Source organism: Lynx rufus, unplaced genomic scaffold (genome assembly GCF_022079265.1).
Source record: "Lynx rufus isolate CCGP_SWC_20201006 ecotype Redwood Valley unplaced genomic scaffold, mLynRuf1.p SCAF_9, whole genome shotgun sequence".
Lineage (NCBI taxonomy): Eukaryota > Metazoa > Chordata > Mammalia > Carnivora > Felidae > Lynx > Lynx rufus.
Window position 1 is genome coordinate 70,103,925 of NW_025814897.1, and position 24,889 is coordinate 70,128,813.

The following is a 24,889-nucleotide window of genomic DNA, read 5'->3' on the forward strand; positions in this document are numbered from 1 at the left end:
GGCTCTGTGCTATCAGCACAGAGCCTGCTGTCCGCACAGAGCCTGACGTGGAGCTCAGTGTCACGAAGTGCTTGACCTGAACCTAATCAAGAGTCAATGCTTAATGGACCGATCGTTAACTGACTGAGCCACCCAGCCACCCCAATTCATAAATAATCTTATGCATCAAAGGAATATCATGCTTAAAATTTTTTTTTCATGTTTATTTATGAGAGAGTGAGAGAGCTTGTGGGGAAAGGGCAGGGGAGGGAGACACAGAATCCGAAACAGCCCCAGGCTCTGAGCTGTCAGCACAAAGTCCAAAAACTGAGATCAAGACCTGAGCTGAAGGGATGCTCAACTGATTGAGCCACTCAGGCGCCCCAGAAGATCATGCTTTTTAAATCATTGGGATTTAAATCCATGGGAGATTTGGCCTATTTTTGGATAATCCTTACCTTAGAAGGTAATTTGTGAGCTTTTCAGGAGCGTTGTTTCCCTAGCTGTATTGGGAAATTTATGAAGGCTTAGGGGTCTGTGGCCTGCTTTACCTGGGGACATTTGGTAGTCTTCGATATGCTAATACACTTTATTGATTTCTAGTTGGGATAAAGTATACAGTTTCCCAGCCCCATTTACCGTGGTTTGGAAAATGCTGCCTTGGAGGATGTATGTACCTGTTTTTAGGTTCAGCCTTGAGAACAGATTCAAAAGGTGCATAAGAAGGTGACACAAGAGAAACAAGAAATACAGCATACAACATAAAGCAGAAGCTTCAAAGCACTTTTCTGCTGTTCAGGGTTGCAAGGCGTTTGCTGTAATAATCAGACGGAGTCTGAACTGCTTCTAAACTGAATCTAAACTACTTGTATAACCAGTGAAATACCTGATTCTGCCAGCTTGTTCTCAAAGATCTTAATCTTCATGAACAGATTTTAGTAGTTTTAAATTACACCACACAAGATCTGCCTGAGTCCATTTTTGGGAAAATCTATAGGTGGTCAAATGTAATGTGTGTGGTAAATATGATATATTTTCCTCTTAACATTAGGAATTTGAAATATTTTTGTGTTAGTCTTTCGATATATTATGGAGTCAAATGCACAACTTCCATGAATTGCTAAGCACAATTTTAGTTGTGTTGGAAAAGTTCAAGAAGCCTGGTGTTTGGTGGTACACTTAAAGTATTAGTACGCCTATGTATATTTGAATCCTATATTTTCACTTTTCTTTTTAAAAAAAATTTTAGCATTTATTAATTTTGAGAGGGAGAGAGAGAGCACGTGCAAGTCGGGTAGGAGCAGAGAGAGGAAGAGAGAGAGAATCCCAAGCAGGCTCTGTGCAGTCAGTACAGAGCCTGATGCAGGGCTTGAACTCAGGAACCGTGAGTTCATGACCTGAGCCAGAATCAAGAGTCAGACACTTAACCATCTGACCCACTCAGGTGCCCCTGTATTTCACTTTTCTGAGTAAGTATCAGGATAAAAATTTCATGTCTTTAAATGAAAACATTTTCATTAAGGTAAGGAGAAAGCATTGCACAATAGTTTAAGAAAGAATCACGTGACTTGTGACAACTACTTTGTAAAAATTATTTTCTCCCAGAATAGAATTGAAGATACGGATTTACTACAAGCAATTACCAAACTGTTAAACAGAGCTCAACCCTTCTTCGTGGGCTTTACCGTAGAGAAGCTACCCCACTGGTACAGGCCTTGAGGACAGAAACAGAAACAAAGGGAAATGGATATTGCTGAAAACTTTAAATTTTCTTGTCAGCAGATAATCTTCATTCTGTAGAATTGACATTTACTTTCTAACGGAGGAGAACTTGACTTTTTAAGATGTCTTTTGTTTTTTTACATCACTCCAAGGAATTTGGAGTCTGAATTTTGTTAATGGCTAAGACTTTCCAGGATAATGAAGCCTTAGAGTGCATGCTTATTGGAGTATGTGTACAAAATAGTTATGTAGTGCCCCTAAAAGAACTAATGAACCTATTGAGATTCCTTACCACCAAGAAGTATCTCAGACACTGAGGAAGATAGGATTCAGAGAGTTAAGTATTCGTATGCCAATGTCTGTGTAGGCAAACAGAGTGCCCATTATATCTCCTTCAATGGGTGCTCACAACAGGGTTGGACACTAGCATCTTTTATTGAAAAAAGAAATGTTAACCAAGATGCTACAGCCATTCTTTTGTTTGTGGAAAAATGCCTCATAAGCCTTAATTTTTGAAAAAGGAGAAAGGAACCCACTATTCTTACCAGCTTGAGTACAGTAAATAGTGTACATTTTGAGTTTGCATTTTGGCCCCTTGTTTGTTGCTTACAGCTTACTTGCAGAGGCAGTTTGTTTTTTTTTTTTATGTTGAGTTTTGAAACAGCAAATAATGATTACAGAGTTATTAAAATATAGCAGAAAGACACAAGACCAGTGGTTCCCAGTATGCCTCCAGATGGAAGACAATCAGAAATCTTAAAGTATATATACTCTTCATAGTCAAACTGAAATGAGTTGGCTTGCTTTTGGCCAGAAGTGTGTCAACTCCAAGTGGTAACTTACTGATTAGAAGTTGACAAGTAAACAAGCAAAAATGAAATTTTTATTCAGTAAATGAGGTTGTTTGGTAAAAGCAAAATATTTCAAATTATGAGGCCCATGCAGCCATTTTTTTTTAGTTTTGGGTGGCTGAAAATATGTAATAAGAAACAACTCTTTGTTGTTCCCTAGGGCCATGAAATAGGTCCAACATGGATTAAATAGTTGGCAGTCTCAAAAGTAATAAATTTGTCATTGTTTCACCATGTTCTTCGTGGCAGGTGGTGTTGTCTGAAGATAGTCTTAACAGTATCTCCCGTTGCACATGCTCTTTCATTGTGACCTTGACTCTTCTCTCATCCTGAGGTGGGGTTTATGGCCCCTCCCCTTGAATTTGAGTGGTCTTGTGACTCACTTGTAACCAGTAGAATGCAGGAGTAGTTATACTTGTGTGACTTTCAAGGCAAAGTCAGAAGAGGTTAGAGAGCTTCTGGCCTAGCTCACCAGAATACTGGTTGTGAAGCCTGTAGCAGCTTTGTAAGCAAGCTAGCCTGAGACTGCCATGCTGCAAAGAAGCCCAAACTACTTCATGTGGAGAGATGCAAAGGATCTAAGATCCTGAGCTAGAACTTTTCAGCTAGAACTGTTTAGTTGAATCCTTCCCAAATTCTTAACTCAAAAATATCATGAGAGAGATTAAAATGGTTATTGTTGTTTTAAGGTACTGAGTTTTTTAGTGATTTTGTTACATAGCAGTAGATAATCAGAGTCCTGCTTTTCCTGAATCTGCTACTATACATTGAGATTTGACAATGTGCCAATGCACAGTAAGGAATACACCCCAATGATTGGTTCTGGGATCTCAACATTAACCTTATTTTGATCTTTTACTTTTGGAATATACAGCTTTTTTTTTTTTTTTTCTGTTTTATCCTGCATCCATTTGGAAAAGCCATTCCATTTTTAAGTATTTAGTAGAGTGTATTTTGGTAACTGAAGCTGTATCATGTGTGTTGGAAAGTGTCCATGATATTATGGCATGAGAGCACATGCATCATCTTTAGAAGATCTTTCCACTGTACCCTAATTTTAGTTGCTATGGTATTTGGCCTTCTATTAGTTTCCTAGGGCTGCTGTAACAAAGTACCACAAACTGGGTGGCTTTAACCAACAGAAATTTATTGTTTCATAGTTCTGGAGGCTAGAAGTCTGAAATCCATGCTCCCTCTGAAACCTGCAAAAGAATCCTTCCTTTCCTCTTCCTAGGTTTTTGGTAGCAATTTTGATGTTCTCTGGCTTGTAGCTGTATAACTTTAATCTCTAGTTTTGTTGTCACATGGAGTTTTCTGGAGTTCTCCCTCTGTATCTCTGTGTCTTCACATGGCCCTCTTCTTATAAGAACACTGGTGATAATTGGATTAGTGACCCACTCTGCTTTAGTGTGACATCATTTACCTTAACTAATTACATCTTCAAAGATCCTATTTCCAAATAAGGTCACATGCTGAGGTACTGGGAGTTAGGAATTCAAAAGATCTCTTTTGGGGGAACACAGCTCAATCCATAACAGGCCTCAAGGGAGATTGGTATAATTCTGTTTTAACCATTTACGCATTTTTACTCCAGATTAGATGTGAAGGGGGTTTTTCACCAGTACCTATGAAGTCTGTTCTCTGCGCATTAAGTCCATCTTTTCGGCATGCACACATAATACACATAAAATTTGATTGTAGTTTTTAATGGTTTAGGCTCATTGACCCTTTGAGAATCTGATAAAAGCACTGGATTCTTTCCCTAGAAAGATGTATAGATGTATGCTTGGGAGTGCGTACTTGTGCACATACACAACAACATTTTGTTTTAACGTGTTCTTGGACCTCTACCCCTATCCCTGCTCCCCAAAGCCTGTTCATGAACTTCTGGATTAGAGAGTTAACTAATTTAGGTTACTTAGAGATACCTAATCCCCATCTCTTTTAGTGGAAAAACAAAAGGAAAAACAAGAAGCTGAGGCGATCCCTCATGGTTATTGTAGCTACACGCAGTTTTCTGGAGGATTTTCATTTTTATGTGATATTTATCATGTGCTTAGTCTCTTTTCCTTCTCTTCCTGCTCCCCACTCCCATATAAAACCTTTAGCTAAGGAAAATTGTAAATAATGTTATACTTTTCTGTAGAGAAGAATAGTCTAGGTTCTTTTAGACGTGGATCAATATATAAACAGACTTTTATATCTTGCTACAGTGTTGGCTTAGCTCATGACCTCTTTAAATTCTCTGTTATTTTTTGATTATTACATCAAAATTATTTTATAAAGGATAGTAATCTAGGGTTTCTGAGTCTGCAACAAGAGTGTATCCTGTGCTCTTCTTCACTTGTAGCCTTTTCTCCAACATAATATTGCCCAAACCTCAGCCCTGAACATTTTAATAGGCTTTCCTTTGAAAAGTAACAGATTTTTTTACACACTTTGAAACAGACTATAGGTTATGTCTTCATTTTGCATTTAGCCTTCTGGTGTATTTCTGTTTCTGAAGCCTGGCATTCATGTATTGGCTTGTTTTTGACGATATTACATCAAACAAATATTTACTGTCTGTTTTACATGATACATATGGTAAGTATAGTAGTTGTGAAATCACAGGAGATGAATTTTCAGACCATACTGGTTTCCCTTTGATGCCTTTCTCCTTTGTATTCATTTTTCTGAATATGAAATATTGGAAATCATTGTTTAGAATAAGGGTTGGCAAACTGACTTTCACACTACCTTCCTCTTTGTGAATGAAGTTTTACTGGAACATGTCCATACTCATTCATTTACTTAATTATTCATGGTTGATTTTCTGCCCCAAATGGCAGAATTGAGTAGTTGATATTAAGATTGTATGAATGGCCCACAGAATTGAAAATATTTATTATCTAACCCTTTACAGAAATCTTTGCTAACGGTTTGTTTAGAATATTTTGTAATTCTACCTTCTAAGGATACTTAAAATTTTTTCTCCTACTTTTTAGTTATGGAATCTAAAGGATATTAAAAGACCATTTAGCTCAACTTTTTATCTAGTGTTTGAATTTCCTTTGGTGTTGCTACCACGTGGTCGTCCAGATTAAAGGTCTAGGACAGCGGCACCTGGGTGGCTCAGTCGGTTAAGCCTCCGACTTCAGCTCAGGTCACTCTCACAGTATGTGAGTTCGAGCCCCGCGTCGGGCTCTGGGCTGATGGCTCAGAGCCTGGAGCCTGCTTCCGATTCTGTGTCTCCCTCTCTTTCTGCCTCTCCCTGGTTCATGCTCTGTCTCTCTCTGTCTCAAAAACAAATAAACGTTAAAAAAAAATTAAAAAAAAAAAAAAAAGGTCTAGGACAGTGAGACAAAACAGGATTGGATGTGCTATGTTAAACACAGAATAATAACCCCTGGTTGGAAGTCAGTGACTCCCATTGAAAAGATAAATGGACTATCTTATTCTTTGTCCATTGGGTCTCCCTGCTGTCTCCGTTGGTAGGTTTTTACTTTGGGTTTGTTTATGTGGTGAAGGCACAGAGGAGCCAGATTTTAATAGGAGGACCGCTAAATGGACCCTTATTTCAAGATAATAGCTATTAAGTGGTAGAAATTTATAGGAAGATTGATTGAATGGTGAGACATTAACTTGAGACTTTCATATTCAGTGCTTAGTTTTCCTAAATAAATTGATAACTGCTAAAACATAGAACTAAGTCCTTACAAATATACTTTGTCAGATTTTACTGTTTGTGTTAAAAAATGCTGGTGCAGAAAGAAACATACACAGGTAGAACAAGTCCAGACTTCACTGCAGAACTGTATTTGGTAGTTCTGTGTACTTGACAACTTAGTGAACATGGTGAACATAGATGAGCTCTCGGGAGATGGAAGAGAGGTGCATCTGATCCCAAGGTCAAGATTATCCTAAAGAGGAATGAATTTCTCACATTGCATTCAGGAAATCCAGTCTGTTAGAGTCTAGTTCTTCAAGTTTCTTAGTTAACATCTGGTTTTTTTTTTTATTTAAAAAAAATTTTTTTTTTCAACGTTTATTTATTTTTGGGACAGAGAGAGACAGAGCATGAACGGGGGAGGGGCAGAGAGAGAGGGAGACACAGAATCGGAAACAGGCTCCAGGCTCTGAGCCATCAGCCCAGAGCCTGACGCGGGGCTCGAACTCCCGGACCGCGAGATCGTGACCTGGCTGAAGTCGGACGCCCAACCGACTGCGCCACCCAGGCGCCCCTTCTGGTTTTTAATCTAATCTAATAGTTTTCCATCTAATAAAGAGAAGGAATAAAAATGTAAGTTATAAAGATTAGCAGAAGATAATATCCCCCCCCGCCTTTTTTTTTTTTTTTTAACACTACCTTTTTACTTTTACGACGATTTGTCAAGTGCAGCTCAGTCTCTCTGTCTCTGTCCTGTTTCTTGGTCTGTCTCTCTCTTGCCACTGTCATATCTCGAGAGTGTTCTTTTTGCTGTAATAAACTTTCCTGCTTCTGTCGCACAAGAAAAAAAAAGATTTGTCAAACTTTTTTCCTAACAGTGAAAATGAGTTTGTAAATAGAAGACAGAATATAGTGGAGACTGGCTAATTGAGAAGAAAATTTGTGCTTTCGTATATTTTTTGGTACCCTCTGATTTTTCTATTTTATAAAAAGTGCTTTTAAAAATATATAACACAATGCATCTAGTACATAATTTAACAATGTACAAAAGGATATGTAGTGCAAAGTAAATGCTTTTCATCTCTGTTCCCCACTTACCAAGTTATCCCTCCCAGAGATAACTATCATTACCAATTTTTTGGCTTTTTTTTTTTTTGCCAGAAATAATCTATGTATTTATAAGCATGTGCATACTTTTTTTCATTCCTTTTCTGTATCATAAAGGGTGGTGTATCATATAGGATATTACTTCTTGGCTTTTAAAATTTATCTTGAGTGCTATTTCTTATCAGTATACGTATGTTGAACCGCCTCATTACTTTTTGAGATGCAGAATATGCCATTATAGGGATATGCCACTTTGCTCATTCACCTGTTGGTGGACATTTAGGTTTTCAGTCTTTTGCTATCTATGTTGCATTAAATACATCATTGCACACACTTGTAAGAATAGCTGCAGGATGAACTTTTAGAAATAGAACTGCAAAGGTAATGAACATGTAAAATTTGATAGATATTGTCAGATTCCCTCCCATGGTTTGCACTAGTTTATATTCCTACCAGCACATAAGAGAGGCTGTTACTTGTGGGGGCACCTGGCTGGCTCAGTCGGTAGAGCACGTGACTCTTGATCTTGGGGTCATGAGTTCAAGCCCCACGTTGGACGTGGAGCATACTTAAAAAAAAAAAAAAGAAGAAAAGAGTGTTTTACTTGTGTAAAAACTCTATCAATTTTTTGGTCTTTGTGAGTCTCATAAGTGAAAAAATAAATCTTGTAGTATTCATTTGCATTTTTCAGAATGAATAAGATTGAGCATTGGTTATAGATGGAACGTCACATTTTATGTTAAAGACCATGGATATGTAATGTAAAGGTGTGTGTGCATGTGAAAGTGGGGGAATAGTCTTGATATTTTCTTTGTTCCTTTTTGTCTTGTTAAGTAAAACAGATTATTACAGATTGTTAAATAGTCTTGGCACTCAGGATCACTGGGTCTAGTACAGTCTTATCACTCAGTGTGGTTCCTGGCATCACTTAGGAACTATTAGCAATGAGGAATCTCCGGCTCATCCTAGACCTGTTGAATCAGAATCTGTGTTTTAACAAGGTCTCCAGGTCATTTGTGTGCCCATTAAAGTTAGGGAAGCACTAAAAATAAGGCTAAAAATAAGCCTAAAAATAAGGCTGTAGCCTCCCAAAGAGGGTCTATAAATTAACCTTTTGGCTGGGCAGGGGGTGGTGGGGGGCAGGGGGCGGGCTGTGGCTCATGAACTTGGTTCTAAATTGGACTGGTAAAAATATTTAAGGTGTGAAATTTTGTGCCTTGAGAAACGGGAGCAGGGGTCTTTGGATACAACTTTGTCACTAGAATGTTTCATTTCCACAGGGTCCAGAGGGTCCAGAATTTATTAGGATTGAAATAAAATTTTGAAATAGGGGCTCTAGGTTTAGGGCCAGGTTCTGGGGAGAGGTAACTGATAAGAAAGAGCTAGGTCGGCTAAGGAGTTCTAAATGTCTGACTAGATTTCAGCTCCGGTCATGTTCTTATTTATGGTTTGTGAGTCCGAGCCCCAGGTCGGGCTTTGTACTGATGGTGTGGAGAGCCTGCTTGGATTCTCTCTCTCTCTGCCCCTTCCCCATTTGCACTCTTTCCCTCTCTCAAAAATAAATAAATAAACTTAAAAAAACAACAACAACAACTGGGAATCGGGGAGATTTGGCCTGGGGCAGAAGTTGCCACCCTCTGGTCTAGACTCATTCTATGAGTACAGGGAATTAACTGCAACTTTTTGAGCAGGTGGATGTGTCGTCTCAGAGGCTCTTGTGGAATTATTTAAACTGATAGTGAGATCTGGGAAAAAGGCATGAAAAAACAAAGCACCTTTTAACGATGTAGGAAAAAAGCATCTGGAAAATAAACTTTTTTTGAAGTCTAATACAGAGAAATTCACAAGTACAGTTTAATCAGTGGCTAATCATAAAATGAATTCACTTATGTAATCATACTCAAGGCAAGAAATAGAATATTAGAGCCCCAGAAGACCACTGTACCTCCTCCCTTCTCCCTAGCAGTGACCACAATAGCTTGACTTCTGACCCCTAGATTAATTTGCTTTTATTTGAATTTTGTATGAACGGAATCACACTAGCTGTATTATTTTGGCATCTGGGTTCTTTGACTAGTATTGAGAACTCTTTCGGTTGCATTGCTATATAGAATTTTTCTGTTAGAGTATGCCAGTATTTATCTATTTTGTTAATGAGTATTTGAGTTTTTCCCACTTTTAGGATGTTGCAAGTAATACTTCTTTAATCTTCTTGTTCTTCACATCTTTTGGTGTTCGTTAGTAAATGTCACCAGTTTTCCAAAGTAATTGTATCCACTCTTGCTGTACTACTAGTGTTGGGAGTGCTCTAGTTGTTCTGTACCACCGTCTGCAAGTTTGAGACCCTCCAGGGTAGAGGGATTACCTGGGTTGTTCCTAATAAAGCTGCCTTGGGACTATAGCCTGATTTCCTACCTTAGGAAGCATTTGATAGCTTGTTAACCCTGTTAGCCAGTAAGTAGGCATGTCTTGTCAGTTGTTGTCAGGCCCTCAGAGGTTTGGTTTAAGCCTGCTTCTGCTAAAATCATTCATTTCCTTCCCCAATTAAAAAAAAAAAATGGGTATATGTGCATGTGAATATACCAGTGTCCTGTCCAGAGATAAAATAGCTGTTAGTCTTACTCTGGTAATAAAATTTTTTTCTACTCTAAAAATTAAACTCATAATTAAGTGATTTTTTTTTTTTCCAGAAAAGACCCCTAACACATTTCTAGACTAAAATATTGTAGTTTGGACTGACTGCCAAGGGATCATACTGAGAATCACTGCCAAAGAATATGGGGAAGATGAATAAGAAAATGTAATTACGTTTCTCATCATTTGTGTATTACATTTAATCCTTACACAGATTCTGTGAAGTAAAGGGAGCGTTGGGTATGCTATCTGTATCTTAGAAATGAGAAAACCAAAGAACCAAATAGGTTAAGTAAGTTCACCCCCAAGATAAATGGGTGAAACTGGATTCCAACCCAGCTCTGTTAGACTCAAAGCCCAGGGGTTCCCACCATATCAAGGTCATCTGAAAGGCGTTTCCACAAAGGGCCTACATTATTTAGCAGGAAGCAGTTTATCGCAGAGCCTGATTTCATACAGTACTGAAAATGGGTTCACTAGAGATTAGTTTCCTACTCATTGTAGGGGAGGAAAAACTTTCCTTCTCCCCTCTTGAGTTCTATGGCTGGTGCCTGTTAATTAAACTGACAAGAGCCAGATTAACAGGAGGAGAGGGGTGTGTGTGTGTGTGTGTGTGTGTGTGTGTGTGTATATTTATATATTATATAAATAAACACTTTTTTTTTATGTGGGCTAGGGCTTCACAGAAAAGATAGGAAAAACCAAAAAGAGGTGGTTAGACTTGAGAGCTTATATACCATATTAACAAAGGGTGATAAATTATGAAGTGATGGGTGGGATAATGGGTGAAATAGGTAATGGGAATTAAAGAGTACACTTATTGTGATGAGCACTGAGCAATGTATATAATTGTTGAATCACTGTGTTGTACACTTGAAACTAATATGACACTGTATGTTAACCGCGCTGGAATTAAAATAAAAAAGCAAATGAAGTTAATTAAAAGTGCAAAAACATTATGAAGAAGTGACTAGACAAAGGAAAAGGAGTTTGGGCTTCTAAAAGCAGTAAATTGTAGGAAGGTAAATATATGAGAAAAGTAATAGAAGATAAGGGTTATTTTAGTAACGTTTGTTGGTGCTGACTCATCTCAGTGCTAACTTTACATCTTCTTCATGACCATAAAACTCCCTGAGTCTTCATGGCAGTCCTCATTTCTCAGAAGTTTCTGCTTTTAATCAGATAGGGGAAGTTCAGGGAAGACTTGTTTCTGTATCTGTTAAATCTCGATTGCTCACAGTAATCCATATGGCAAAGTGACATATTTAAGTGTATATTCTGATCCACCATGCTCCCTCACACAACACTACTATTATTCACAGGCAGTTAAGTACAATACATGTTTTCAAAGTTCACTGATCCATAGGATTACTTTGGTATAGATACCTGCAGAAACATGCTTGAATTTGTTGCTTATCTTAAGACAGACCCCAGAGCATCTTGTCTTCTACCCTGTCTTACCACCTCTACTGACCCGGGTTTTTTGTTTCTAACATTCCAATGAACGATTTTATCTAGGTAAGGTCTTGGCAGTGGGCTGGGTGCAGTGGAGTTGGAAATAAATCCACTAACCTTTGATAAGGGCATATTTGTATTTTTTTAAATACTTATTTATTTTTGAGGGGCAAAAGAGAGGGGGGACAGAGGATTCGAAGTGGGCTCAGCACTGACATCAGTGAGCCCGATGCGGGGCTCGAATTTATGAACTGCAAGATCGTGACCTGAGCCAAAGTCAGGTGCTCAACATACTGAGCCACCCAGGCGCCTGATGAACGAGTATTTCTGAGGATAATGTCTTTTTATTCAGACTGATAGTGAAAATAATTAAGCCCATCTAGATGGTCTTTGAGTCAAGTTCTGTTTGATGGACCAACTTCTTATGTTCTCTTTGTTGGCTGCCCTCAGGGAAATCCTGGTAAATCTAATTGCCTTTAAATTTTAATTAAGAGTCTACCTGACCAGTTAATAGTTACATTTCTATTTGTGTTGCTAGTTTGGCCCATCAACTTTTTAATGTATGTGTGAATTTATGAATGAATTAATGAGAGTATGAGCAGTGGAGAGGGGCAGAGGGAGAGGGAGACAGAATCCTAAGCAGGCTCCCATGACTCTGGGATCATGACCTGAGTGGAAATCAAGAGTGGACTGATCCACCCAGGTGGATGGGTGCTTTTATTGTCTCTTCTGTTTTTATTGTCAAATGATTTGGAATTTTAAGAATTCTTCTACCAGAATTTGCCTTTTTTCATGTTAACATTTTCTGTGAAGCAGATTTGTGTCTATCATATGTCTGAAGGCCCTGTAGGGAAAAATGCAGTTCTGTTTACTCCTGTAGTGAATTGTGCAAAATGAAACAGACCTTCAAGACCATCTTTTCCAACTTTACACTTTTTCTGAACCTCTTTTCCAGTGCTGTGCACTCAGTCCTTATCAGTGGGCTGATGACTACCTCACCACTAAGGGCAAGTAGAAACTTTATTCCCCCCTGCAAAATGTGGGATTTAGTGTGAAGATATTGCTTCAAATTTGGCTCTGCCCATGGGTGTGCTGAGTGACCTAAGGCAAGAAAATTATTGGGGCGCCTGGGTGGCGCAGTCGGTTAAGCGTCCGACTTCAGCCAGGTCACGATCTCGCGGTCCGTGAGTTCGAGCCCCGTGTCGGGCTCTGGGCTGACGGCTCAGAGCCTGGAGCCTGTTTCCGTTTCTGTGTCTCCCTCTCTCTCTGCCCCTCCCCCGTTCATGCTCTGTCTCTCTCTGTCCCAAAAATAAATAAACTTTGAAAAAAAAAAATTTAATAAAAAAAAAAGAAAATTATTAAGGAGGCTTGTGGAAAATTATATCTGAAAGCATGAGAGATACAACTTTTTGTGCTTAATAGATTTTCCTTTTCCTTTATTTTTATTATGTATTTTTGTCATCACTGGTGAGTCTTCTGTCAAACTTTGGCTTCAAGCCCTTGGAATTGCCTCTCATTCCTTCTTCCTACCTTGCCCTGCTCTCCACATAATTGTTCACATTTGTCTTTCTTCTTAGCAAGTGTCTGAAACACTAGTTGAGAGAATATTAAGACTTTTAATTACAGTTTTCAGCTCTAATTCAAGGAAAGGAATTTCTATTTCTTGGTACTAAAGAGCTGCTTTTTTTTTTCTTTGCTAGATTTTTGTGGCTTTCTGAATATTCTAATACCCTAATCCCTCACTTTAATAGCTTTATCTATTGAAAGAACTCCTTTAAAAAAAAAAAAAGTTGAAATGGGAGGTGTAGGATCTGCTCTTTACTTACTTATCTTAACCAAGTTTCTAAAACTAATGAGATAGCATGATTAGCTTTCCACTAATATTAAGACATTTATTATGAGAGTACTGTTATGTTGCAAGGGTGCAGTTTATATTGACTGAGTGAGTGCTATCTTGAAAGTTCTCTATGGTTTCTCCATTTGTGGCCATTTCAGGCTCTTTTTGCCCATAAGACCTATTTCACGTTCCCTTTTTACAGATAAGGAAACAGGTTCAGAGTAGTAATTTTATCTTAGGATCTCATGGCTTCAAAGTGGTACCATCTGGACTTCAAGTGAGTGAACGTAGGAAGTGAGTGAATGTATCTTCATTTAAGTACATTTGTAATATGTTTTCTTAATGTAAATATAAATACATAATATAAAAGCACTAGGAAAACCCACTTTGGCAAGAATACCTTGAAAGATTAGAAACATTTGGTACCCAGCATTTTTACTGGTCTTTTGAAAGGTTTCTGCCTCTTTAACTTTTGAACCATAAGAGAAGGTTTGTTTGTTTTTTAATTTTAGTTGACACACAATGTTAAATTAGTTTCATGTGTACAGCATAGTGATTCGGTAACTTTATACATTATCTTCTGCTTACCCCGAGTGTAGCTACCAACTGTCACCATACAACTCTATTACAGTACCATTGATTAAATCCCTTATTCTGTACTTTTCATCCCTGTGACTTATTCATTCCATGACTGGAAGCCTGTACCTCTCACTCTTGCTTCACCTGTTTTTGCCTATCACCCCACCCCTCTTCTCTGGCAACCACTAGTTTGTTTTCTGTGTGTATGGGCCTGTTTCTACTTTTTGTTTGTTTGTTTTGTTTTTTAGATTCTACATATGAGTGAAATCTTATGGTGTTTGTCTTTTTCTGTCTGACTTATTTCACTTAGCATAATACCCTCTAGCCAAGATATGCTGAGTAATGTTCCATTGTATACGTATATCACATCTTCTTTACCCATTCATCTATGGAGACTTAGGTTGTTTCCATATCTTGGTTATTGTAAATAATGCTGCAAAGAACATAGGAGTGCATTATCTTTTTGAATTAGCGTTTTTGTTTTCTTTGGGTAAATATCCAGTAGTGGAATTACTGAATCATAGGATAATTTTGTTTTAATTTTTTGAGGAGCCTCCGTACTGTTTTCCATAGTGGTTGCACCAATTTACATTCCCATCAGCTGTGCAGGAGGGTTCCTTTTCTTCCATATCCTCACCAACATTGTTGTTTTTGTCTTTTTGCTGCTAACCATTCTGACAGGTATGGGGTGATATTTCACTGTGGCTTTGATTTGCATTTCTCTGACAATTAGTGATGTTGAGCATCTTCTCACATGCCTGTTGGCCATTTCTGTATCTTTGGAGAAATATCTATTCAGGTGCTCTGCCCATTTTGGAACAGATTGTTTTCTTTGTTTGTTTGTTTGTTTGTTTTGTTATATAAGTTCTTTATGTATTTTGGATATTAGCCCCTTACTGGATATATCATTTGCAAGTACCTTCTCCCATTCAGTAGGTTGCCTTTTCATTTTGTTGATGGTTTCCTTTGCTGTGCAAAAGCTTTTTATTTTGGTGTAATCCCAGTAGTTTATTTTTGCTTTTGTTTCCCTTGCCTGAGGAGACATGTAGAAAAATATGGCTAAGGTTGAAGTCAATGAGATTACTGCTCATGTTTTCTTCTTCTAGGAGTTTTATGGTTTCAGGTCTCATATTTAGATCTTTAATCCGTTTTGAGTTGAGTTTTGTGTATAAGAAAGTGGCCCAGTTTCATTCTTTTGTCCAGTTTTTTCAACACCATTTGTTCAAGAGACTGTCTTTCGCCATTGTATGTTCTTGCTTCCTTTGTCATAGATTAATTGGCCATATGAGCATGGGTTTATTCCTGGGCTCTCTATCCTGTTCCACTGACCTGTGTGTCTGTTTTTGTGCCAGTACCATCCTGTTTGGATTACTGCAGCTTTGTGGTGTGTCCTAAAATCTGTTGATTGTGCTAGCTCCAACTTTTTTCTTCTTTCTCAAGATTGCTTTGGCTATTTGGGGTCTTAAGTGATTCCATACAGATTTTAGTACTATTTGTTGTAGTTCTGTGAGAATAAGGTATTTTTTAAAGAAAATACTCAGCTGCCACTGTTAAGTGATGTTTTCTTGAAGGCAGCTCAAGAACAGTAAAAATAAATATGAGTCACATTTTATAGCCCCTCCGCCCCAGTACGCAGGAATGATAATGTTGCGGTTTTTCCTCAGCATTGCAGTGCTGCAGTTGTTTTTCAGCAGATGATAGCTTTTGATGTCTTGCTATGTAGAACTCACACAGTCGAAATTGAAACAGCATGCTGTAGGATTGGCAGCATTTTCTTTCCTGGCATTTTCTAGTAGCTTCTGGCTACATTGGCAGGGCTATGTGGAAGATGTTACAAGTCTGGACTTGCCTTAAAAGAATTCTCATTTGTGCTGGCTTTGTCAATAAGTTAGCAGTAGGGTGAAATAAATGTATTGGTGGATGGGGGGAATCAAGGATACTTAGAGTTTGAAAATGCCTAGTGCTTGTAAAGTTTTTGGTGACATTGTGATAAAGTGGGAGATTTATGGGAATTCTGTTCTTTCTTCCGTGAAGAAAACCATGTAACTCACAAGTAAACAGTACCTGAAACTGGTAAGAAGCAGTTTCATCCTGAAACTGTCTTAGCAAGCAGCTTTTGTACTGTTACACTTGAGGAGAAAGAATTAAGTTTGGTAAAAATTATCTATTTACAGATTTGCTTTTGAGGCTTTAGAGGAAAGACGTCATTGTAGATGAGGGAAAAAATATGTAGTTGTGTTAGTTTAGGGTTGAGCCAATCGCATATTCAGGCTATAAACCCTCAATTATTAAAGGAAAAACTGCCTGATATTTTTTCTGTTTTAAATGCATATGTACACCTGTGGAAAACTTTCTTGTGCCTGGTATCTAATAGGTACTTAAGAAATGTTTATTGAATACATTTTTACATATGAAGAAAATGAAGCTCAGAGAGGGAATTAGATGACTTGTTCTAGGTCATATTCTCAGCACACTGTGGTTAACATTTGTAATCAGCATATAGTTGTTATCAATACCTACTGGATTTATTAGGTATATTGATGCAGTTTTTTTCATATCTCCCTTCAGTGGGCTATAGTTTTAATTAGGCTTTCAGTCACTGAAATCTTGAAATAGTCTTGCTTAGACCTGAAGCAGGTTATAACTAGAGTAACCATATAATTTACCGTGCAAACTAAAACACTTCAGAGGGCTATACTTAGAATTCAGGTGGGATAGCATGTACAAACCAGCTTTGTTCCAGGCAAACTAAGACCTATGGTCACACGAGGTTTTTATTTTTTAAAGTAAACTTTTTATTGGCATGTAGCATACATTCAGAAAGTCCATAAATCCTGAGTGTACAGCTTAATGAATTTTTAAAAACTGAGCCAACCTGCATCAAGAAATAGAACATTACTAGTCTCCCAGAAGCCCCCTCCCACCCTCTTCTGGTCACTGCCTCTTCTTTGCAAGATAACCATTCTTTTAACTGATGAGTTTTTGTCTGTTTTTGAACTTTATGTAAGTGGCATTATATAGTATACACTGTTTGTGTCTGGCCTTTTTGGCTCAGCGTTCTTGTGGGCCTCATCCATGTTGTATGTAGTGATTGTTCCTTCATTTCATTGTTTTTTAATATTCCATTGTGTGAATATGCTATAATTTATACAACATACTATTGACAAACATTGGGGTTGTTTTAATTTGGGGCTAACAGGAATAGTGCTCCCATGAACACATTTGTTGATGAGTCTTTTGGTGAATGTATATATTCATTTCTCTTGGGTATATAATTAGAAGTGGAATTGTGAAGTATGATATATGAATGTTCAGCCTTAGTAGGAATGCCACTTTTGCTAAGTGTTAAACCTGTCTGTACTTCCTCTAGCAGTAGGTGAGCGGTCCAGTTTCTCTGCATCCTTACCGATACTGTGTATTGTCCGTCTTTTTCATTTTAGCCATATTGGGGACAGTGTAGTGGGATCACATTGTGATTTTAACTCGATAACTACAGATGGTGAGTTCCTTTTCATGTGTTGATTGACCATTTGGATCTTCTTTGGTAATGCCATTTGGATTCTCCTTTATGTTTGCCTCAAGCCTTTCCCATTTTTCTATCAGTTTCTCTCTTCTCCTTGTTGAGTTGTAGTTGTTTATATATTCTGGGTGGTAATCAGTTGTTATTATACATACCACAAATATCTTTTCCTCTAATTTGTCTTTTCTGCTTATTACAGTGTTATGGGATGAACTTAATTTTAGTGTCCTCCAGTTTATCGATATTTTTCTTTTGTGGTTAGCACTTCTTGTGTCCTATTTAAGAAATGTTTGCCTACCCCAAGATCATGGAGATGTTCTTTGTCATTTTCTAGGCCTGTAATTATCTTACCTTTCACATTTAAGTGTATAGTCAATCTAGAGTTCATTTTTTGTGTGTAGTGTGAGGTAGAAGTCAAGATTCATTTTCTTTTTTTTTCTTTTAAGTTTCTATTTGTTTATTTTTTTAGTGATCTCTACACCCAACATGGGGCTCGAACTCATGACCCTGAGATCAAGCGTCACACGCTCTTCCAACTGAGCCAGTAAGGGACCCCCAAAATTCATTTTCTATATGGATAGCAAATTGACTGCATTATTCTTTGTCCTAGTACCACATTCCTGCAGCTTTATAATACATCTTGATATATGGTAATGAAGTTCCCCAGCTTTGTTGTTCTTAGTACTTGTCTTGGCTATTATTGGCCCATCGTATTTCCGTAACATTTTAGGATCTTAGTTTCCATCCACAAAAACAGCTTAGGTTTTGATAGGGATTGTATGGACCCTGAGGATGGTGAGTTGACATTTCATTTATTTAGAAGTTGTCTTCTAATCCAAGCATGTAGTAAATCTCTTCATTTATTTAGGTATTGTTTAATTTCTCTCAGTGTTTGGTAGTTTTCAGAATAGAGGTCTCAAATATCTTTCAGATTTACTTCTACCTTCTGGTAGTTTAAAAACATATGATTCACCGAGGTAAAATTTACACAATATAATGAACCATTTTAAAGTGAACAATTTAGGGGCGCCTGGGTGGCTCAGTAGGTCAAGCGTCTGACTTTGGCTCAGGTCATGATCTCGCAGTTCGAGCCCTACATCGGGCTCTGTGCTGACAGTTCAGATCCTGGAGCCTGTTTCAGATTCTGTGTCTCCCTCTCTCTCTGACCCTCCCCTGTTCATGCTCTGTCTCAAAAATAAATAAACGTTAAAAAAAAAAAATTTAAAGTGAACAATGTAGTACAGTTCAGTGTTGTGCAGTCACCACCTCCGTCTAGTTCCAAAACATTTCCATCACTGCAGACTAAAGCTCCTTAAGCATTTTGTCTCCACTGCCCACTCTCCCACCCCTCAGCCCCTGCCAACCACCTGTATGCATTCTGTCTCTATGGATTTATTTATTCTGGATATTTCATATAAATGAAATCCTGTAGTATTGATGTTTTGTATCTGACTTATTTCACTTAGTATGTTTAAAAAAAAATTTTGGGGGGCGCCTGGGTGGCTCAGTCGGTTAAGCGTCTGACTTCGGCTCAGGTCACGATCTCGCGGTCCATGAGTTTGAGCCCTGCGTCAGGCTCTGGGCTGATGGCTCAGAGCCTGGAGCCTGCTTCTGATTCTGTGTCTCCCTCTCTCTCTGCCCCTCCCCCGTTCATGCTCTGTCTCTCTCTGTCTCAAAAATAAATAAAACGTTAAAAAAAAAACAATTAAAAAAAATTTTTTGTTTTTACATTTTTATTTATTTTTGAGAGAGAGAGAGAGAGAGAGAGAGAGAGAGAGAGACAGACAGAGAGAGACAGAGCATACTTGGGGGAGGGGCAGAGAGAAAATGAGACACAGAATCCGAAGCAGGATCCAGGCTCTGAGCTGTCAGCACCAGAGCCTGATGCGGGGCTCAAACTCACAAACTGTGAGATCATGACCTGAGTCGAAGTTGAAAGCTTAACCAACTGAGCCACCCAGGCGCCTCTCATCTAGTATGTTTTTGAGGTTCATTCCTCGATTGTAGTGTGGGTCAGGTCTTCATTCCTTTTTATGGCTGAATAGTATTCTGCTGTAGGTATATACCATAATTTGTTTATCCATTCATCTGTTAATGGACATTTTGAGCTGTTTGTACTATTTGGCTGTTGTGAACAGTGTGCTGTAAACATGCATGTACATGTACTTGTTCGAGTACCTGTTGGCAGTTTTTGGGGCGTATGCCTCAGAATGGAACTGCAAGGTTGTATAATTCTGTTTAACTTTTTAAGGTGCCACTACCTTTCCCATAGCAGCTGAACCATTTCACGTTCCCACAAGCGATGTGCACGGGTTTTAGTTTCTCTGTGTCTTCCTTCATACTTGCTGTTTTCCATAGTGTTTTGGTGTTTGGGATGGTATCTTAAGTGGTTCCAGTTTTTTGTTACTTCATTTTCCGTGTTGCTGATGTATAGAAATACATTTGCTTTTTTCCATATAAACTTTGTATTTAGTGACCTTCTTAACTTCATTTAATTCTAATAGTTTATTTATGTGTTTATTGGATTTTCTCTATACATCTGGATTTTGGATTTTCAAGTGCTTTCTTATTCTTCTGTTCCTTTTTCCTGTACTTTGCTACTTTATGGATGCAATATTTTTATGAATGGCTTGGGGAATTTCTTTAGAATTTAAATTCTCTTTAAAATTTTATTGCCCTTGTTTCCTTAGTGGTTGATTCTGTTGCTTTTCATTTTGGTTCTTCTTAATTTTGTTAGGTATTTCTTAAATATCTGGTGATCTTTGGTTATCTAGTCATGTTTATGATGGATCAGGGTGGTTGGTTTTGGGGGCTGATACTGGCTGGCTTCCTCTCAGTTTTTTGCCGTCTGTTTTTCCAAAAGAGCTTTTCTCTAAATGAGATTACTGATGCAGAATTCTGTGTGAGTTTATTTGTTTTTTAAATTTTTTAACGTTATTCATTTTTGAGAGACAGAGACACAGCATGAGTGGGGGAGGGGCAGAGAGAAAGGGAGATACAGAATCCGAAGCAAGCTCCAGGCTCTGAGCTGTCAGCACAGAGCCCGAAGTGGGGCTTGAACTCACAGACCGCGAGATCTTGACCTCAGCCAAAGTTGGATACCTAACCAACTGAGCTACCCAGTCGCCTGAAGTTTTATAGTAATTTTATTTTATTTTTTATTTTTTTAAATGTTTATTTATTTTTGAGAGAGAAAGAGACGGAGCATCAGCAGGGGAGGGGCATAGAGAGAGGGAGACACAGACAGGCTCCAGGCTCTGAGCTGTCAGCACAGAGCCTGATGTGGGGCTCGAACCCACGGACTGTGAGATCATGACCTGAGCTGTAGTCAGATGCTTACCTGACTGAGTCACTTAGGCGCCCCTTTGTGAATTTGTTTTAAGGGCCAACAGCAGCCAGATAGATAGGCTTAGGACCTAAAATTTATTCTAGGGCTCAAGTGCTTTGAGACTTTTTTCTTTCGTTGCTTTAGTTTCCTCTCTCTTGATTCTCCACCTCCCCCATCATTTGTGGATGTCTGGAGCAATGTCAGGCTCAGCCCTACTTTTCTTTTGTCCCTAGCACCCATGCTGGATGTTCTTCTCAGCAGATCTGGATACTAAGCCTTGGGAGCTCAAGTTTATACCAGAAGTAAGGCTGTCTTGAGTGGCTCTGCTGTTCTGTGAGCAATCCTTTAATTCCCTTGATTTCCCTATGACTTTTATTTTATTTTATTTTTTTATTTTAGAAACAGTGTGCACAAGTGGGGGAGAGGGAGAGGGAGAGAGAGAGAATCTTAAGCAGGCTCTACACTCAGCACGGAACCCCAACGCGGGGCTCAATCCCACGACCCTGGGACCATGAGCTGAGCCAAAACCAAAAGTTGGACACTCAGCCGACTGAGCCACCCAGGTGCCCCTGGTTTCCTTATGCTTTAATTCAGTTTATTTATTTTTTTATTATTTAAAACTTTTTTTATTATGTTTATTTATTTTGAGAGAGAGAGAGAGACAGAGTGCGAGTGGGGGAGGGGAAGAGAGAGAGGGAGACAGAATACAAAGCAGACTCCAGGCTCTTGAGCTGTCACCACAGAGCCCCACATGGGGATCAAACCCATGAGTGTGAGATCATGACCTGAGCCGAAGTTGATGCTCAAATGACTGAGTCCCCCAGGCACCCTTTTAATTCAGTTTCTTGATTCTGGGCTTGGTGTTCTCTGTTCAGGGAATTGGGACATTTCTTGCCTCCTTATAAGTCCTTTCCTATGCTTGCTTTGCTTGGGTTGCTATTTCTTCTGCTATGGCTTTTCTGTCAACTTACTCTTCTTTTTCTTCTAGAAACTCTTTCCTTCTCTCCATTCTGCTTGTTTTTATTTTATTATTTTTTTTATTAAAAAAAATTTTTTTTTTACATTTATTTTTGAGAGACAAAGAGAGACAGAGCACAAGTTGGGGAGGGGCAGAGAGAGAATGAGACACAGAATTCGAAGCAGGCTCCAGGCTCTGAGCTGTCAGCACAGAGCTCGACTCAGGGCTCGAACTCTCAAACCATGAGATCATGACCTGAGCCAAAGTCGGATGCCCAACTGGCTGAGCCACCTAGGCACCTCCCTTCCGCTCTTTAATGGGTCTATTTCTTATCTTTAGATGTTATGAATTATTTTTTAACTATGAAAGTTAGAACATAAAACACGTGTATCTACTCCCTAACTTAAAGAAAACATAAATTGAAGTTCCTATTCTCTGATTGTATTGCACTCCCTCTCATGCATCTGTTAATATCATCTTGTGTGTGCATTTCTGAACAACAAAGAGCATTGTTTTGAAAGGGTTTGAGCTTTGAATAGTGACATACTGCATGAATCCTTCTGCATCTTGTTTTTTTCCATTCATCATGGTTCTTTTGTTTGTTCAGTCTCTCAGTATACTATCTTTTCTGCTGTTTTAGTGGAATTTGGACAAAGGGGATAATTCAGCTCACGTATTTCTTACTATGACTTTTTTAAAAGGGAGATTTAAGCACCTTTTGGATATATTGTCACTATAGACATGGAAGAGAAAGGACTTGATGTTACCTCTTCTTGTTTCAACTGGTGATGATAGGCGAATATGATACCCTGTCATGTTACACAAGCTAGACAATTGAGTCTTGCTGCTGACCTCTATTTGGTGTTATAAATCCTTTTGGAGACAGTGAAATAGAATTCATTAGTGTGTAGGATTTAACTGAGGTTTAATTGAAGATTTGAGTTCTTATTGCTGGAAGGAATTTTTAGAAGTCATTTAGTACAAACTGGACTAAAGAAACCCAGGCCCAGAGAAAGTGAGTGACTTGTCTGAGGTGATCCAGGTGGAAAACACAGGGGCCAGAAATCACTTTTGCAGTTTGTTATTCTTTCCACTTTACTACAGTTAACCAGAGGTTAAAGTCCCCTTTTGCTAATATTCAGCTTTGACTTTTGCCTGTTTATTTGAATAGCAAGAGATTTTTAGTGCATGAGAAGTAACAAATCTTTGAACTGATCTTTATTTGCTGTGTTTTCCTTAGGATCAGAATGGTTTCAATCCCAGAGTACTATGAAGGCAAGAATGTCCTCCTCACTGGAGCTACCGGTTTCCTAGGGAAGGTACTTCTGGAAAAGTTGCTGAGGTCTTGTCCTAAGGTGAATTCAGTGTATGTTTTGGTGAGGCAGAAAGCGGGACAGACACCCCAAGAGCGAGTAGAAGAAGTTATTAGTGGCAAGGTAAGTGTAGAAAATGATCACTTGGAGGAAAGAAAAGAATGTGTGTATGTATAATTACTGTAATCATCATCAGTTCAGTTTATTTCTTCAGTGTCCTGAAAAAATTAGTACCAAAAAAAAAGTCATGCAGGATGGTAATAAATGGGATATGACTTGTGATCAGTAGGAGAAAGGAAGGTTTCCTCTGTGATGGGCAAAATTGTATAACAAGTTCTAAAATAGCTATATGGTACATACTTAATGTGTTTTCAGAATATTTGGAACATATTGTTTGTAATTACCAGATATTTAAAAAAATTTTTTTTTTCAACGTTTATTTATTTTTGGGACAGAGAGAGACAGAGCATGAACGGGGGAGGGGCAGAGAGAGAGGGAGACACAGAATCATAAACAGGCTCCAGGCTCTGAGCCATCAGCCCAGAGCCTGACGCGGGGCTCGAACTCCCGGACCGCGAGATCGTGACCTGGCTGAAGTCGGACATTTAACCGACTGCGCCACCCAGGCGCCCCTGTAATTACCAGATATTTTAAATAGTATTCAGAATAATCATAACGAAGACGTAGTTTCTAACTACCTAATGTGCTGTGAAACACTGTGCTGTGATAACACTTAAAAATTTGTAAGTACTGATTGCTTCCCATAACAGTATTAGGAAGTAGAAAAGTCACATATTATTATTGGACAAATAACATGATGACAGAGGGGTAATATAGGATGTGAGAATATGTCATGTATTTTGAACCTTTAGAAAAATATTGCTAAGAAAAAAATGGAAATGAGCTGGAGTAAAATTAATTTCATAATCCTAAGCTTTGAATTCTCTCAGAATGAATGAATTAGATTATCTGACATTCATTGATAGTAAGTTTAGTACAGTAGCTATGTAAGTTTTTAGTTATTAGGTATTATCTAGTACCTTTTAATCACTTGTAATTAGTATGCTTTAATTCCCTTCCTGATTACTCCCTCCCCTAGTGGGAGGTGATTCATTGTTACTCATTTTTTATATTTCAGAAAACATTTACTATGCATATTCAGTGCTGGGAACTTGCCTTGATTGATGTAGGGGGTTGAATGGAGGGATAAATAAGATAGAATCCTTGCCATAATGAAGACTGCCTACAAGTTAGAGAGTTTTTAAGAGAGAAGAGAGGGTATAGAAGTGTCAAGAGAGACCAAATAGGAACAGTTATATTGAAGTTAATGTCTTGGTTGGAATTGGGGCCCGGGTAAAATGTCAAAGATTTGGGCATCTCCTCTGGGACCTCCAGGGCAGTGGATCTAAAGACTTTTCTCCCCAATAAGTCTAATTTGTAAAGAGAAAGCATACCTTATGCTTATTAAAGCCTGAAATTTATTGAACTTATGTGACTTAACCAAAACATAGGACCATTATTTTCAATAAAAAGATACTTTGTCCTCATATATTTGTCTAAATTTTGACTAAAGTAATCCATAAAATTGTGTCATTTTATCTATGCCTTTAATTCCTTCCTGGTCCATCCTGCCGCTTAATCCTAGGCCACTCATTCCCTATTATGTATATAGCATTGCTAGTAAATCAATAAGATGAGTTCTTTTTATGTCAAGTATCAATGAATGCACACTTGAAGTTAGTAAGAAACTTAAAGGTAAAGCCTGCTATGATTTTGAAACAGGAGTAAAGAGCATAGGCTAGGAGAATATGCTGTAGTGGGACATTGTCTTATAGTACAGTTTCTCAAACTATTGACATTTTGGACAGGATAATTTTTCGTTATCAGGAGTTGTCCTGTGCATTGTAGGGTGATCAGCAGCATTCTTGACTCCACCCACTAGATGCCAGAAGCCCCT

The 24,889-nt window shown here is 38.3% G+C and overlaps 1 protein-coding gene across 2 annotated transcripts in view; it reads left to right on the forward strand.

The window, feature by feature from the left end:
* Positions 1-24,889, forward strand: part of FAR1 (fatty acyl-CoA reductase 1) — an 80,817-nt gene that overhangs the window by 18,356 nt on the left and 37,572 nt on the right. For both annotated transcript variants that reach the window (XM_047070402.1, XM_047070401.1), the window contains one exon: positions 22,860-23,055. In XM_047070402.1, coding sequence (XP_046926358.1) covers positions 22,867-23,055 — 189 coding nt within the window. In that variant the 5' untranslated portion in view covers positions 22,860-22,866. The remainder of the gene's footprint in view (positions 1-22,859; positions 23,056-24,889) is intronic.